At 42.5% G+C, this 15,776-nt stretch overlaps 1 protein-coding gene across 3 annotated transcripts in view; it reads right to left on the bottom strand.

Moving 5' to 3' along the window:
- PLA1A (phospholipase A1 member A) overlaps positions 1-15,776 on the bottom strand; it is a 33,058-nt gene that overhangs the window by 2,789 nt on the left and 14,493 nt on the right. Inside the window, exons 5-10 of one of the 3 annotated variants that reach the window (XM_039843091.1) lie at positions 11,832-11,933; positions 9,308-9,397; positions 7,374-7,541; positions 5,877-5,966; positions 2,062-2,170; positions 829-984 (exon numbers count right to left, since the gene is read on the bottom strand). In XM_039843091.1, the coding sequence (XP_039699025.1) occupies positions 855-984; positions 2,062-2,170; positions 5,877-5,966; positions 7,374-7,541; positions 9,308-9,397; positions 11,832-11,933 (689 nt within the window). In that variant the 3' untranslated portion in view covers positions 829-854. The remainder of the gene's footprint in view (positions 1-828; positions 985-2,061; positions 2,171-5,876; positions 5,967-7,373; positions 7,542-9,307; positions 9,398-11,831; positions 11,934-15,776) is intronic. The other 2 variants (XM_039843089.1, XM_039843090.1) reach the window with 2 other exon arrangements.

Below are 15,776 nucleotides of genomic sequence, written 5' to 3'. Positions count from 1 at the left end.
GTTCTGCAAGAGAAAAGAAAATCCAAGGAATCGAAGATAATCATGTTCTGAGAGCATTCTTCAAGAGAGTAATACAAATCTTTTGGGAGAGAGGTAAAGACATTTGTGGATGTCCATTCAAATCACTCAGGGAGCCTTTAAAAGCATAGCTGTTGGGGCTATGCCCAGAGATTTGGCTGTGACTGGTCTGAGGTGTGGCTTGGCGGCAATATTTTCCAAAGCTCTCCAGGTGAGTGCAACCAGAGTTGTGTGTGTGTCATTGTCACAACCTCTGCCATTGTTGGCTCATCTACCAATGGGCTGGAGAGATGTTGAAAACCCCCCTCCAGAAATAACACGGCCTTGAAACGATCTGAGGAAAATTATTTAGCTACAATCTTCAGGACTCATGTAGGCACCTGAAGATCCACATTGGGGTCCTGACTGCCTGCTATCTTCGCTCTGTGGCCTTGGTGAGCTGGAACCCTGACTGGTGGCAGGGTGTCTGGGAGCCAAGATTAGTGCTCGTCTCAGCAGCCATTTGTCTTCCCTGATAGCATGGTTACTGTGTGCAGCCTGAGAACGGTACCCAAACCCAAATCTGAAACAGTCACTCTCTTCTTTAAAACTCCCGGTGGCTCCCCAAACTCTCTCAGGATAAAAACTCAAATCCGTAATCTGTCCTTCAAGGTCCGGCTTAGTGTGGTCCTGACTTGCCCCTCCAGCCTCCTCTCACTAGGCCTCACCTCCTCACCGCTGCCCGCTTTCAGTGTCATATTCTCACTAACCCCTGTTTTGAGTCACCCCTGTGAATCTTTAAATCTCTACTCAAGCATCATTTCTTCATACTCGGTCAGGATCCTTCTTACAGGTTCTCATAGCACCTGCCACTGTTGACAATTGTGCATTTCTGTGTGCACACTGGTCATTGTCCTGTTTGTGCTCCATCCGTTCTCCTGCAAATCACATTTCTCAGGCTCCCTCTGCAGCAGGTTCCAGAGAGGTCTAATGCACAGGAGACATGCACAGGTAGGAGACTGCTTTGGGCAATCATTCCTGAGGGGCTGTGTTTCCTCCATTTCCAGCTTCTGCCAGCAGCGCCCCCTCTGACTTGTGCTCTGCCAATACCTCCCTTGGCTTTGTCCCTCCAGCCCTGGGGTGGGAGTGGCTCCTCCTGTGGCTGATCTCTGCATTATGTCTCCATCCTCCTTTGGGATTTCCAACACTCCCAATTTATCATTGGCACCCTGAGTTAAATTCCTTATAATTGGACCACCTACCTGACTTGGGCTCTGGTTTCTGGACTAAACCCTGACTGAGACAATGACTTATCTAATTAGTGTGTCTCCTACTGGTTTGTGAGTGAATAAACAATTGCTTTTTAAAAGAACATGAATTGCTGAGTTTCTCTCCCCACTAGGCATGTGATGTCCTAGAGTTGAGGTTCTCTGCCTTCCCACCTCAAGCCTGGTCCCAAGCAGCTGATAGGCCCAAATGTAGCCCAACAAGGGAAGGAAATGCTCAGCCCCTATTATAAAAACTGTGTTGACACTACCCAGCATCAAGCCTGCTAGCCCTCTCCTTGCATTTATTTGCTAGCTCACATTTTGCCCGCAATTCTGTTCTGGTGACTGACCTAGTACTGCCCCGCTGCTCAGGTTCTGACCAGCCCTCTCTGGGCTAGTGGCTGAGGCCCTCCTACCTGCTGACATCCCTGATGCCCTCTGCCTGGATTCCTGAGCACTGTTTCCTATCGGAGACCAAATTCATATGTTCTCACCACCTTTTGGGACACCCCATCACTACTGCCTGCCTGCCTCATCTGCTCTTGTCTGAATACACTATGCTTGGACCCCGTGCTGATCCTGAACCTGGGACAGTTGCCCAGCACATGTCTGTGGGTACATCTGTGGTAGATTCTGCCCTCAGCTTACTGGGCTAGGCTCACCCATCAGTGATGACACAGAATTGTCTTGGGGTGTGTGTGTGTGTGTGTGTGTGTGTGTGTGTGTGTGTGTGTGTAAAATGAAAAAGCAACTATATCCTAAGAAGAGAGGCCAGCCATGAGGAACACCTACTTACATGGTGATCTTGACTGAGGAGGTGACATTGCTACTAAGGAAAGTGATCACGATGCTGGTGTCCTTGTTTCTTGGTTCCTGCAAGTAAAACTCCACGAAGCTATGATGCACTAGGAAACCAAAGCAGAGCAGATGACTGGACTAGAGGCCTGTGGTTGCAGTGCCCAAAAAACCCCAAAGAGCAGCAGTACGATTAGGAATCTCAGCTCTACCTCTTAGTAGCTGTGTAACCTAGAACAGATTACCTGTCATCGCAGATCCTCAACTTCCTCAAGTGTTAATCGGGGAAAATAAAAATAGATATCACCCAGGTCTTAATGAAAATTGAATGAGTTACTACATACAAAGTCCTCAGATGGGGCCTGTGCCTAGGAAGCATTCACTACATGTTAGTTTTTACTATTACTTGTAATGCTAGAATAGCCCACTCCTCCTTGTTTGGCGATGTTATCTTGGTAGTATGATTTTGAAAGAACCAAAAGGATCTATGTTATACTAAATAATTAACTCACAAAATATAGCAAACCCCTCCCACCACCACCACCACCGTACACACAGTGTTGAGGAACCCACTTGTGTGCAGGAGGTGACTATTTCCCTCCATGTGGCAGCTGGGTACCTTGTGGCATCTCCACCATCCTGGGCAGCAGCGTGGACACTGACTCCAAAATCTATGCTCTTTCTATTCCACCACCTGCCTCCACACTCGCTTCTTTGCCCATCTTCCGAGAACCTGCCTTTTACAGCCATGTTTCTCATCTGTTCTCACTGCCAAAGCTGGTGTCATCAACATGGTCTGTGTGAGCAGCTTAGCTCAAGGTGATACCCCTGGGAACTGCTATCTCTCTGGCAAGAGAGGTTAAAGAGTACAGCCTCCCTAACACCCCACCTTTTCCTTACTAAGGGGTAGGCCCATCCGGTGGCATTTTGCAGCAACTTTGGTCTTGGAGCATTTTCACAGATTCCTTTGGTGATCGGAAAATAGCTGAAGAGACGATCCTTTGCCTTTCCCTTACCTGTACTTTTTCATCTGTCCTGTTTTATGAGTGTATAGTAGAGGGCTATCGAGTGGATTTAGGTGCACTCAGCACTAAGCTAGAGGAGTACTATGACCCTCTGGGCTCATGAGGTTAGTAACAAGATTTGGAACAGGTGCCAAGTTGCCAAGAACCCACCAGAAGAAAAGAGAGCCCTGAGGAAAGCATCACACCCCTTCCATCTCTCTTTCTCAGTTGTTAACTACAGGATGTAGATTCTTATGGTGATAGGCAAGGCTGAACTGAAGTGGATAATTGCAATGTGGAAAAAAGGCTAACTCACATAAGCTTTAGGAATTTAATTCTCTGGGCTGAGTTTGATATGTTATATTACTTCTTCTTTGCCAGCAGGTAATATTGATCAAGAAAGTTTCCAAAAGCTCTGCTTCTCCCTTCTCTGCATTATCTGGAAGCCCCAAGAGGGCCAGGCCTGCTAATATTAGGTAGGTGGGAACTGGTAGCACAATCTAATTTGTGCAGGAGCATGGCATGGGAAGCGGTACACAGAGCCCTGGACAGTTAATCAGGAGACCTGGACCCAAGGCCCGGCCCTTCTGCTGACCCGCTGTGTCACTGAACCTCTCTGTGCCTCAGTTCCCTCATCTGTAAACAATAACCCTGGCATCACCTCATAGAACATGACAAGGATTAAATGAGGTAATGGAGAAAAGGCATTTTGTGTGAAACATTGGTCTACAAGGAAAAAATAATACTGTTAAGAAATATATTATTTAGAGAAAGTTCTCTGCCCTGCTGGTGCATGCCTGGCAAAGGTCAAGGGTGACCACTGTCCTGGTGAGCACTGCTGAGGCCAAGCCCAGCGCCATGATGACCTGGGAGTGGGTGAAAGCAGGGAGCTGCTAGCTGCTGGCATCACCTGAAATAGCAGGCAGAAGGCCATACCCCTGAGTCAAGGAAGGTCCCTGCTTGAATGCTCAGAATAGAAGGCTCAAAGCGTGCAGGCAAACAGGTGTTCATGCTGGCTAGTTTTTTTCTGTGCCCCTCTGAGGTTTTTGAACAGACAGGACAATGCTTCTGGGGGGATGGGGAGCGGGGTCTCACAATAAACATAAAACAGTTGGGAAAATTATGGCTACATTAATCTACCTCAACAAGGACCTTAAAATGCCTGTAACCTCCCTCCAAGTGCTCCGCCGGCTCCCTGCAGCAGGTTAGCCTAGCTGTGCAGACAGGGAGGAGCCAGATCAGGTTGCCGCAAAGCTGCCCAGGAGCTGGAAGTGGAGCTGGACGTCTGCTCCCCACAGCGCTGCCTCTGCCACTGAACAAAGAGCATCCTCCCTCAGGCTGGCCTCCAAGGGGGCAGTGTGGACAGATGACTAACCGAGAAATGTGGCTGTAAAGGGCAGGTTCTCGGAAGATGGGCAAAGAAGCGAGTGTGGAGGCAGGTGGTGGAATGGAAAGAGTGTAGATTTTGGAGTCAGAAGGCCTGGAATTGAATCCTGACTTTTTTACCCAGCTGTGTAGCCTTGGGCACATCACGTAGTCTCTCAGAGCCTCCCTTTCCTCACACCTTCCTCTCAGAGTCAGGTTATCAAGCGAGGTGATAGGTGTGAAAAGCCCACAGGTGACTCTTGTAACCCACTTTGTTCCTAAGAGGTAGCGATGAAATTTCTCTGGCATGAAGTTAGACACAGCTGCATCTAGTCTCCCAAATTCTCCAATTCATAAAAGGAAGGAAATTATTACTTATTGGGTTCCAGTCACTGCTAGTGCCTTCCTGTATACTATTTTATTTTATCCTCGCAATTGATTATTTGAAGTAGGTACTGTTATGGTTCCCATTTTCTACTTAAGGATATCGAGATTCAGAAAGTTTAAGTAACTTGCTCCTGATCACAAAGCTGGTAAGTGGAGAAGCTGAGATTCAAATCTAGGTCTACATGACCACAGAGTTTGACTTTGGGCTCCTTATCACACTGCACCAGGCTTTCTAGAACCAGGAAGTTATGAACACAAAGATCTCTCCACCGAGCAGACAAAAGCTCATCAGAAAATCAGTTAGAATTAGCATGGCCATATAATTTATCATCCTAACCAACATACTTTTGTCCTGTACACACAATAAACCCAGGATCCCAGGAGAACAAGCATAATCCGGGAAGTAGAGTCACCCCAGGTAAGATGCAAATAGCATAGGGAAAGATGATGGTTCAGCCAGAAACACGTATTTTATAGATTTTATTTTCTCTCACATTTAATATCTTTTACAATCATTGGCACCTTAGCTTCAATGAAATGCAGTGGTTAGAAGCAACAATGAACAGAGAGAATATGTATGTAAGAGAGAAGGAAAGCAGAGAAGGAGTTTGGTGTTCCTCAGGGATCCTGACCTAGGAGGGCTGCCGGAGTGGGAGACACATAGGATAGATATCAAGGAGCGGGTAAAAAAAGTATTCTGGAAAGAGGAAGCCAAAGGAACTCCCAAATACCACTCTAGAGAACACCCACCCTGGAGGGCAGATTTCTGTGTGTATGGTGGTGGGGGGGTCGGGAAGGAATTAAGATCAGTGTATAGACAAGTAAATTCTCCTAAGTCCTCATCCATAATAGAGTAACAGGTTGAACAAGCTCTGAAAGTTCTGGTTCAATCTGAGGCCAGTAGCAGCTGTGCCCCACCCATCCCATGACATCTTTGACTCAGTTCTTTACCTCCCACTTTGGCTACCATGCTGGGCTGGATACAGCCCAAGCCAGAGCCCTGAACTCTACTGGACAACACACTGGCATAGCTGAGCCATTCATTTTTCCCCAAACTCACCACAGTATGGAGCCCTGGAAGTTGTCTGGAGATAGACTCTCACTTCCTTGGGAAGTGGCTCTATCTTGACACCACCTTGTTCCACCATCCCTGGAAGTCAAGAAACAAAGACAACAGAGCCCTGAGCAGGCCATTTCAGGGTCCCATTGCACCCAGCCACATATTGATTAATTCATGCATCCATTCGTCCTGCGAACAACTACACTGCATACTCGTTATGTGTCATGCTCTATGATGAGTCCCAGGATACATGCAACTTAGTCTATCAGGAGATAAACACACAAGTAAATAGGCAATACATTCTTCAGATCATGTGGCCCATTCTTAGGAGATATTTCTAAGAAATTTGAAATTATGTCTTCAACTTGCAAAACAACCTACATGACCGTTGTTTAATGGCATTTGTATTCTGTGTGGTAGGAACACAGAATATGCTTGACCTGTAGAATAGTGATTGACAAGTTGGGGTAGGGCATTCTGGGCAGAGAGGACAGTTTGGGCTAAGGAACAGAGGGTAAGGATACATGAAATACTCTTGAGAATACAAGTAGTTAGCATCCCTAGGGTGGTCAGTGCCAGGGAAAGTGTAGTGAGGGATGAAACTGGGCACTGTCTGAAGTGGTTGTTACACCAGCCAGTCCGTCATATCTGGGGGTATTGTGACATATGCCCAATCGGTAGGAAGTAATGTTGATCTGCTTTGTCATGAGAAGCTAGCCCTACTTTACCATTTTGTCAAGCTGGTATCCATTTCATTCATGTAAGGCAATGACAAGCTGACGCAACTCTTAGTGGCAGCCAGTGGTGAGAGGTAGAAGAGTGAAGGAGGGGAAGGAACAAGTTACACTTCTCAGAGTTTTTGCTGGAGCCCTTCATCCCGGATAACCCCAGGAGGCTCCCAGCAATGATCTGCACAGGTGAGTCGAGGCCAGGTTCCTCAGCCATCCCTGAGCTCTTCTCCCCACACTGGCCTGGATCATCCAGGAATGTGCCCAAGCCAACCAGCAGTTAGGCACTTCTCCAGCTGCCATGTGGTCACCACAGCCTCACAACTCTGAAGTGGGTCACGTGTGCCACTCTTGGGGAGTCCTCCACAACACCTGATTTAAGGTCTATCAGGAGTTCAAGAATAGCTGGCCCAGCTAGAAAGACCTATATCAAGCATCTAGTCTGCAAGTGGAGGTAGGGGCTCAGGACTGTACCAATGTTTCTAGAGAGTGTCCTGAAGCTGGACTTGCAAGAGAGGTACTATGTGTGCAAAGGGTGTGTGCAGAGCGAGTATGGCATCAGGAAGCAGAATAGAGGGTGAAGGGTGGGACACGAAGGGCTAATGCCATTTTCCGGGTGAGAAGAGGCTGAATACCTCATCAGTTACATTTTCTCTACCCCAATTGTGTAGATGTCTTGACCACAGGAGATTAGACTTAAAGAGGTGACAACTAGCGGGACTTGAACTTTCTCCAAATTGTCAAAGGAAGCCAAAGAGATAGAAGTTACCGATCCTTGGACAGGAAAGCAGAAAAGGGTTAAAACAATCCAGACAGTGTCCAGCGAGGAAGGCCTTGTAGCTTGTGCAGGGAAAGGCCATCAAAGGACAAGAATTCTCCAGGGCGCTGATGTAGAGGTGCACGGCCCTCATGTGATCACAGATCAGGTAACTGTAGCCTGAACAGGGGTGAAAAATACAACCAAGGTTTTATTTCAAGCCAGATGGAAATTCCCTCAGGCTACTTACTGTAACTCTACTGAATATTCTATTTCAGCAGGCTATAAAAATGTGGAATGTCCCCTGAACCACATTTTAAAAGTATTACTGGACATGATTATTACGTTCTTTCTTCTCATTTTCTGGTGGTACTTAAGCTTACTATATGAAGGAAATACTGCTTAATTCGAGACCCATTCTCCATGAATATGCAAACTCTCTTTCAGAAAATGAAAGCATACAGAGTTGGTTAGTCTGACCCTATTTCTCAAAATGAATATGTCTGCACATACTACCTTCTTCATCATCACTCACACAAACAATTTTTTACAAAAACTTTTTTTTTTAACAATCTCATTATATCCAACCCAGCAATGAGACGATCAAGGGAGTCAGCAGTAGTTTGTAGTCAGTCTCTGAAAGACAATGTGCTGAAGTTCACTTGGCCAAAGGACAATAATGCTGAGTTTGCCAAATGACTCAATTTAAAAAAATTTGGTATTCTTGTTATCATTTTTGTTTAATATTTAAAATTTTATAATAACTCACATTGGTTTAATTGGCTAGAGCTAGGTGAGCCACAACTCCAGGTTTCTGAGGTCTTCAGACTCTCCCCATCACCTTGGGACTCCCTCACCCCCAACTCTGAAAACAGTAACCACATCTGAGCTATGGATTGATTTTTCTTTCTCCCCAGGGTTGGGACACTCTAGAGTCAAGCTCCTTCCAGCTGTGACAGGGAGCTGGGAGACATAAACTAAACTCTTCTCTAGTTATGTTATGAAGAAAAAATAAAATGTGACCAACTAAATGCCACAGAAATTTTCAAAAGCCATTAAAACTAGACTATCCCACCTGATCAAAATTTCTAGAAAACCTATAAATTGTTAAAAGAAGCATGTTTTTGAGAAATCAGTAAATTTGGTGAACTTGATTAGTGGTTATTCAATATAATTGCCCAAAGAATCCTTAAAATGTCAAAAATTTGGTAAAGCAGGAAGATAATAAAAAAGAGAGTAAACAGAAATCAAAATAAAATTCCTGATTTCCATGAAATGCTGATAGGTTGGCTATATTCATAAGAAAGATATAAGAAGCCTAAACAACCCCTGATGCATAACTGTTGACAAATTTAATGTTATTTAAAATGATACTAAAAAGAATATAGTCAATAAATATATATATATATATTCAAAAATAACATTTCAGAAAAATATATTTAGAAGAGAAAAAATGTATATTTGTTGAATGTATTTAAGAAGATTATTTTCAAAACAATTTTGAAGAGCTGTTAAATTTAGTAAGTTTGGGGATATGGTCATGCAGTGAATTGATCCTTTGGCTAGCTAGCTTTGGGCACATCAGTCTACTTCTGCTGCAACTAAGCTCTGCAGAGGATGAAGCTAGTATGGATTATACCATGAACCAGGGCCCAGGAAGAATACAAATTATTGCCTTGAGTGATGTAATATCATGGCAGGGCCTAAGAATTGAGGAAAGCAGTGTATGGATGACGTAGGCTTTCACTTTCAGGCTCCTCTCCCCCAGAATTTCTGGGCTTCGAAGATATCCATTCATAAGGGCTTACTAAGGCATTATGGGATGTAGCAAAGGACACTGGAAGATAAGACATCCTGTGGCCCACACTGGCTGACTCAACAGGAAGGTTGATGGTGAATTCTGGTGTCTGGGGAAGCCAAACACCAACTCTCTCAGGCTTTCTGACCTGCATGAATGAAGGTGGGACAACCAGGTTGGTCTTGGCCTCCGTTGACGAAGTAGTCCACATGTCCGACAGGAATTCGAATACCCAAATCTGAAAGAAGGTAGAATCCCATTACCTTTTTACTGCAGGTGTGTATTTTCCGGGTCGTATAGCGGAGTCCACTGGCAGCCTGAGGTGTGACTTTGGGAGCCCACCTACTATCTATACTGAATGGGTATCCACCTCACTCCCGAGTGCTGTGAGACCACAGAACTAGCCCTTAGTTTTCTAAAGGGGGTTTCCCACTCTGAAAGGAAGCAGAGAAGAATAAATTCATAAGAGGGTGCTCATATTTACCTAATAAAATGAAGAAAAATATCCCTTAACATAACTTTTAATAAATCAGTAAATGTCATGAGCTTGGTAAATTTCCTTGTGAAATAGTTTCTATTTTACTTCAAGCAATAGTTCAGATATAAGTGTTTGGGGCCACACTTCCATATTCTCCTATATACTTTTGTGTTCTCCTAACTGAGCAGAAATATGACCTGTCTACAAAGAGATGAGTTCAAGAGATTATAGACCCTATTTTATCATTGTGACCATATCTGACCCCTCAGACTGGATCAGATCTAGCTGCCAAAGACATGCTTCTCTCCTTCATGTTATCTATCATTACTGTAAGCAATTTATTGTGTATTATTTGTTTAATGTTATCTATCCAGGGGTTAAGCAATAACCTAGAAGTTATCCTTGAGTCCTCCTCATCACTTGTCTCATAGCTCTATCTCTGAAATATATTTTGAATCTTTCTACTTCTCTCTGTCTCTACTGCCGCCACCCTAGCCCAGGCTGCCACCATCCATCACCCAGACTCTTACTGCAAACACCCTCTAATGTGCCCCCAGAATCCCCTTGACACCCTGCTGCAGTCCATTCTCTGCAGAGCAACTACAGTAATGTTTTAAGGAAACCTAAATCACCACCTCCCTGTTCTCAGATTATAGGATAAAATTTAAACTGATTTCCCATGGCTGGCCTGGTCCTTTTCCCCTCCTCTGCAACTTCACTCAGGGCCTCACTCACTATACTCTGTCCTGTCCCCACCCACTTTCGTTTTGACTGTCCTCACCACCTAGAATGTTCTTCTCACAGCTCTTCTCAGGGTTAACTCATTCGCATCTGCAAAGCCTCACTTCAAATATCATGTCTTTGGACAGACTTCTTCCTCAATAATCCTACTTGAAGTAGACCCCCTACCCAAGTCACCTTCTATCTCATATCCTTCATTATCATAATCACAATGTGTAATTACCTTTTCTGCTTATTTGTATGCAAGGTCCACATCAGAAGGACCTTTACCTGTCTTTTTTCTGCTATATCCTCAATACCAGCATAGTACCTGGCATACATGAGTGCCTAATAAATATTTATTAAAGGAATCAATTAATGAATGCTTGGCCTATTAGCCAGTAAATTCCATGTGGGCAGGGACCTCATATGATGTTTCATTCACTGCAGTATTCTCAGTCCTACTACATAGCTCAATAAAGATTGATTGCATAAATGGAACATTCTTTTTTCCTTTGGTCACATTAAAAAGAGGTTCCAACTTTGAAGGGCACTGAGAAACCTCGCTCAGGTAAGTAGGGACCTAATAAGTTACCTATTTAACAAATTTAGGGACAGAAGGGGATAATCTTGTTAATTAACATGGTAAGTTAACCTAGGTAAGCACTCAGGCAGAGGCCTGTGGGCTTTTGTTTCCTATCCATGAGATAAAGGTGGGAAAGAGGGTTGAACAAGATGACTGCTTCGGTTTCTTCCGGAATCATGAATCTGAGTCTTGAATGCTAAAAGAAGGCTTCTGATCAAAGGGAATGAGACATGGACATCTCTCATTTGAACTACAAACAATTCTGGTAGGATCAGATGTTACTTCTTCTATCATCCACCATGCTGAGCACAGGGCCTAACACAGACTCATGGGCATTTGATATGCAGTCAAAATGAGAAGGCATGCCCACCCCCTTTCTCAGCCAGAGAGAAGAGCTTAATTTGGTCATAATGGATTTAGAGTCGCGTGTCTTTCCTGTGCCTGTCACTATCAGAGAGGGGAATTCTCATTTTTCACTGGACTGAGGGCTGGGCTCCTCCTCTCAGAGGCCTGGGAATCTTCCCCAGAAATAGAATGCCCCAATCTCCTGTGGCCAGTCATAGTCACCCTGAAAAAGCAGCATGACTTTTACATATGTCAGCAGGTAGCAGTGCCCACTCTGATACTACCTCAGCACAAGGTTTAGGGTTGAATCAGAATGTTAAATCATTTGATCCACATATGAGAAATCTGGTGCTGCTGCTGGCTAAAAATCGAAACATTCATCTGTGGTCAGAAAATGACAATGCTGAAACAGACTTGAAAGATGCCAGGAAAATCCTCATTATGCAGCAGCTCAGAGGGAAAGAGAATCTTCCCGGAGCCACACTAGCCCCCTAGCCCTGCACTGTGTTCATTCCCCCAGCCCAGGAATGTTCCCCAGCTCACTGTCAGTGTCTGTGTGGATAGCTTCCACAAAAAGAGCATCTCCAGCGTCTAGGCGCTCCTCCAGGCTGGCTCTGGTATACTCTGGTCCAGCAGGGTCCAGGCCTGCAAGGACAGACTGATGTCAGGGCATCCTTTCCTCTCAGCCACAGGAATCTTCATGGACACACCACACACCTACCCTGGCAGTCCTTCCAGGTCAGAGTCCCCCAAAACAAGGACCCAAGGGTAGAGAACTAGCTCGAGACCCAGAAACGCCCACTCTATTGTCTCTAACCTCCCAATAACCCACATTTACTGGCTCTAAGATGAGCTTGATAATACCAACCATTCGGTAATGGTTAATATGAATAATATTAATCCTCATATAGTAATAACAATAGCTATAATTTTTTAAGCAAAAGTTTCTATGTGTCAAGCCTTATGCTGGGTCATTTTACACACTATAGTCCTCACAAAAACACTGAAGTAAATATTACTAACCCCATGTCTGAGTTTGGATCCCTTTCCCTCTTCCTCCCTAAAAGCAGACCCTAAGACAAGGATTTAAAATACAAGTAGCTTATTTTGGAGAAGATCACAGAAAACATAGTAAGGAAGTTGGAAAATGAGTTATAGAAGGAAGGGAATTTTTAATGAATGGATCATCACTTTGGGCACGTGGGTCCCATCTCGCTGGAGCTTCTCTGAGGAACTCTGTAAATCATGACTCAGAATTGTTCTGTTGGAGGGTATTTGCCACACAACTTTAGCCCCTTTTTGATTGAGAGTAGCTCTTGAAGCATAAAGCATATAGTATTTTTGCAAGTATTTAGCATACTGATTAAAGGTGATTTCCACAGTGGGCCAAGGAGATATGAGCTATTACAATCCAACTTACTGCTAACCTAAAAATGAAAGGCCTTTCAGAGTAAGAAACAGGTGAATGATCATGTGCCCAGCTAAAATCCAGCAGTTCTGGTGTTAAAGAAAAAAGAGGTAATAGATATTAAGGAAATTGTCATGCTCTGCATACTTTCCTTAAAGGATAAGAGAAATATTTTAGAGAGTTCCAGTCAAGTTGGCAGAGTGAGTAAACACTGTGCTTGCCTCCTTTCATAACTATATTAAAATTACAACTAAATGTAGAACAATCAACCTGGAGATCCCTCTGAAGACTACCTGAACAGAACTCCTATAACTAAGGATAGAAAGAAGAGGCCACATCAGTACTGGTAGAAGGGGTAGAGATGTGAAAAAAGCTGGCTGCACATCCATATGTGGCGCTGAAGTATGGAGAAGGATATCTTGCCTGAAGAGATCCTGCCAGAAGAGCCAGGGCTCCAATCCCATGCCGGGGCTTACCAGACCAGGGTTCCAGTGCTGGGAAGGGGATTTACACAAAATCTGGATGTAAAAATCAGCAGGGATTATGCCATCGAGTAAGACTGAAGGCTGACGGAAACCATTCAGAAATGAAGAATACATTAACTGAAATAAAAAATTCACTAGAAGGAAATGACAGCAGATTAGAGGAAGCAGAGAACTGAATCAACGATTTGGAAGATAAAGTAGCAGAAAATGCCCAACTGGAACAGTGAAAGAAAGAAAAAAAGAACCAAAAATATAAGGATAGTTTAAGGAGCCTCTAGGAAAACATCAAGAGTAACAACATTCACATTATAGGAGTACCAGAAGGAGAAGAGAGAAAGCAAGGAATTGAGAACCTATTTGAAAAATAATGACTGAAAAATTCACCCTGGTGAAAGAAATAGACAAGTCCAGGAAGCGCAGAATCCCAAACAAGATGAACCCAAACAGGCTCACAACAAGATACATCATAATTAAAATGCCAAAGGTTGACGACAAAGAGAAAATCCTAAAAGCAGAAAGAGAAAGGCAGCTAGTTACTTACAAGGGATCTCTCATAAGACTGTCAGCTGGTTTCTCAACAGAAACTGTACAGGCCAGAAGAGATTGGTATGAAATAGTCAAAGTGATAAAAAGCAAATACCTACAACCAAGATCACTCTACCTAGCAAGGCTATCAATTAAAATCGAAGGTGAGATAAAGAGCTTTCCAGGCAAAGAAAAAGCTAAATTTATTCACCATCAAGCCAATATTAAAAGAAATGTTAAAGAAACTTCTTTAAGAAGAAGAAGATAGGAAGAAAATCTCATAAATATGAATAATAACATGGCAAGAATTATGTATTTATTAATAATCATTTTAAATGTAAATGGATTAAATGCTCCAATCAAAAGACATAGAGTAGCTGAATGGATAAGAAAACAAGACCCACACATATGCTGTATACGAGAGACCCACTTCAGATCGAAAGACACACACACACAGACTGAAAGGAATGGAAAAAGATATTTCATGAAAATGGAATTTTTAAAAAAGCTGGGGTAGCAATACTCATATCAGACAAAATAAACTTTAAAACAAAAGCTATACTAAGAGATAAAGAAGGATAGTACATAATTAAATGGATCAATTGAAAAAGAAGACATAATTCTAGTAAACATTTATTTACCCTACATACGAACACCTACATATATAAAGCAAATATTGATTGACATAAAGGGAGAGATTTGACAGTAATACGATCATAGTAAGCAACTTTAACACCTCATTGACGTCAATGGACAGGTCTCCCAGACAGAAGATCAACAAGGAAATTGAAGCCTTAAATGACACACTAGATCAGATGGATTTGATTGATATTTTTAGTGCATTTCACCCCAAAGCAGCAGAATATGCATTTTTCTCAAGTGCACATGGAACATTTTTCAAAATAGAACACGTATTAGGCCACAAAACAAGTCTCAATAAAATTAAAAGACTGAAATTGTATCAAGTGTCTTCTACCACAGTGGTATGAAATTAGAAATCAATACAACAAAAAAACTGAAATATACACAAACACGTGAATAAATAACATGCTACTAAACAATGAATGAGTTTACAATGAGGTCAAGGAAGAAATCAAAAGATAATTTGAGACATAGGAAAATAAAATTACAATGACTCAAAAATCTATGGGACACAGCAAAAGCAGTCCTAAGAGGGAAATTCATAGCACTATGGACCTACCTCAAGAAACAAGAAAAATCTCAAATATACAATCTAACCTTACACTTAAATGAGCTAGAAAAAGAACAGCAAACAAAGTCCAAAGCGAATAGAAGAAAGGAAATAATAAAGATCAGAGCAGAAATAAATGAAATAGAGTCTAAGAAAAAAAAAAAAACAGAAAAAAATCAATGAAATCAAGAGCTGGTTCTTTGAAAGATAAACAATATGTATAAGCCTTTAACCAGACTCATCAAAAAAAGAGAGAGAGAGAGGACCCAAATAAATAAAATCATAAATGAAAGAGAAGTGACAACTGACTCCATAGAAATGTGAAGGATTATAAGAAAATATGAAGAAATGAATAAATTTCTAGAAGCATACAATTTTCCAAGACTGAATCAAGAAGAAACAGAAAATCTGAAATGACCAATTTCAGATTGCTAACAAAATCAATCAGTAATCAAAAACCTCCCCCAAAAAAGTCCTGGACTGGACAGTTTCATGAGTGAATTTACCAAACATTCAAAGAAAAATTAACATCTATTCTTCTTAAACTACTTTTAAAAATTGAAAAGAATGGAAGGCTCCCAAATTCATTTTATGAGGTCACATTTACCCTGATTCCAAAACCAGACAAACATTACAGAAAAAAAGTTATAGGCCAATATCCCTGATGAACACAGATGCAGAAATTCTCAACAAAATATTAGCAAATCAAAATCAGTAAGACATTAGAAAGATCGTACACCATGATCAAGTGAGATTTATTCCTGGGATGCAAGGTTGGTTCGATATACACAAATCATATAATGTGATACACCACATTAACAAATAGAAAGATAACAAATAAAAAGATAAAAATCATATGATCATATCAATAGATGCAG

The sequence above is a fragment of the Pteropus medius genome, unplaced genomic scaffold, assembly GCF_902729225.1.
Source record: "Pteropus medius unplaced genomic scaffold, Ma_sr-lr_union100, whole genome shotgun sequence".
Classification (NCBI taxonomy): domain Eukaryota; kingdom Metazoa; phylum Chordata; class Mammalia; order Chiroptera; family Pteropodidae; genus Pteropus; species Pteropus medius.
This window is presented reverse-complemented; position numbering and strand designations above follow the sequence as displayed.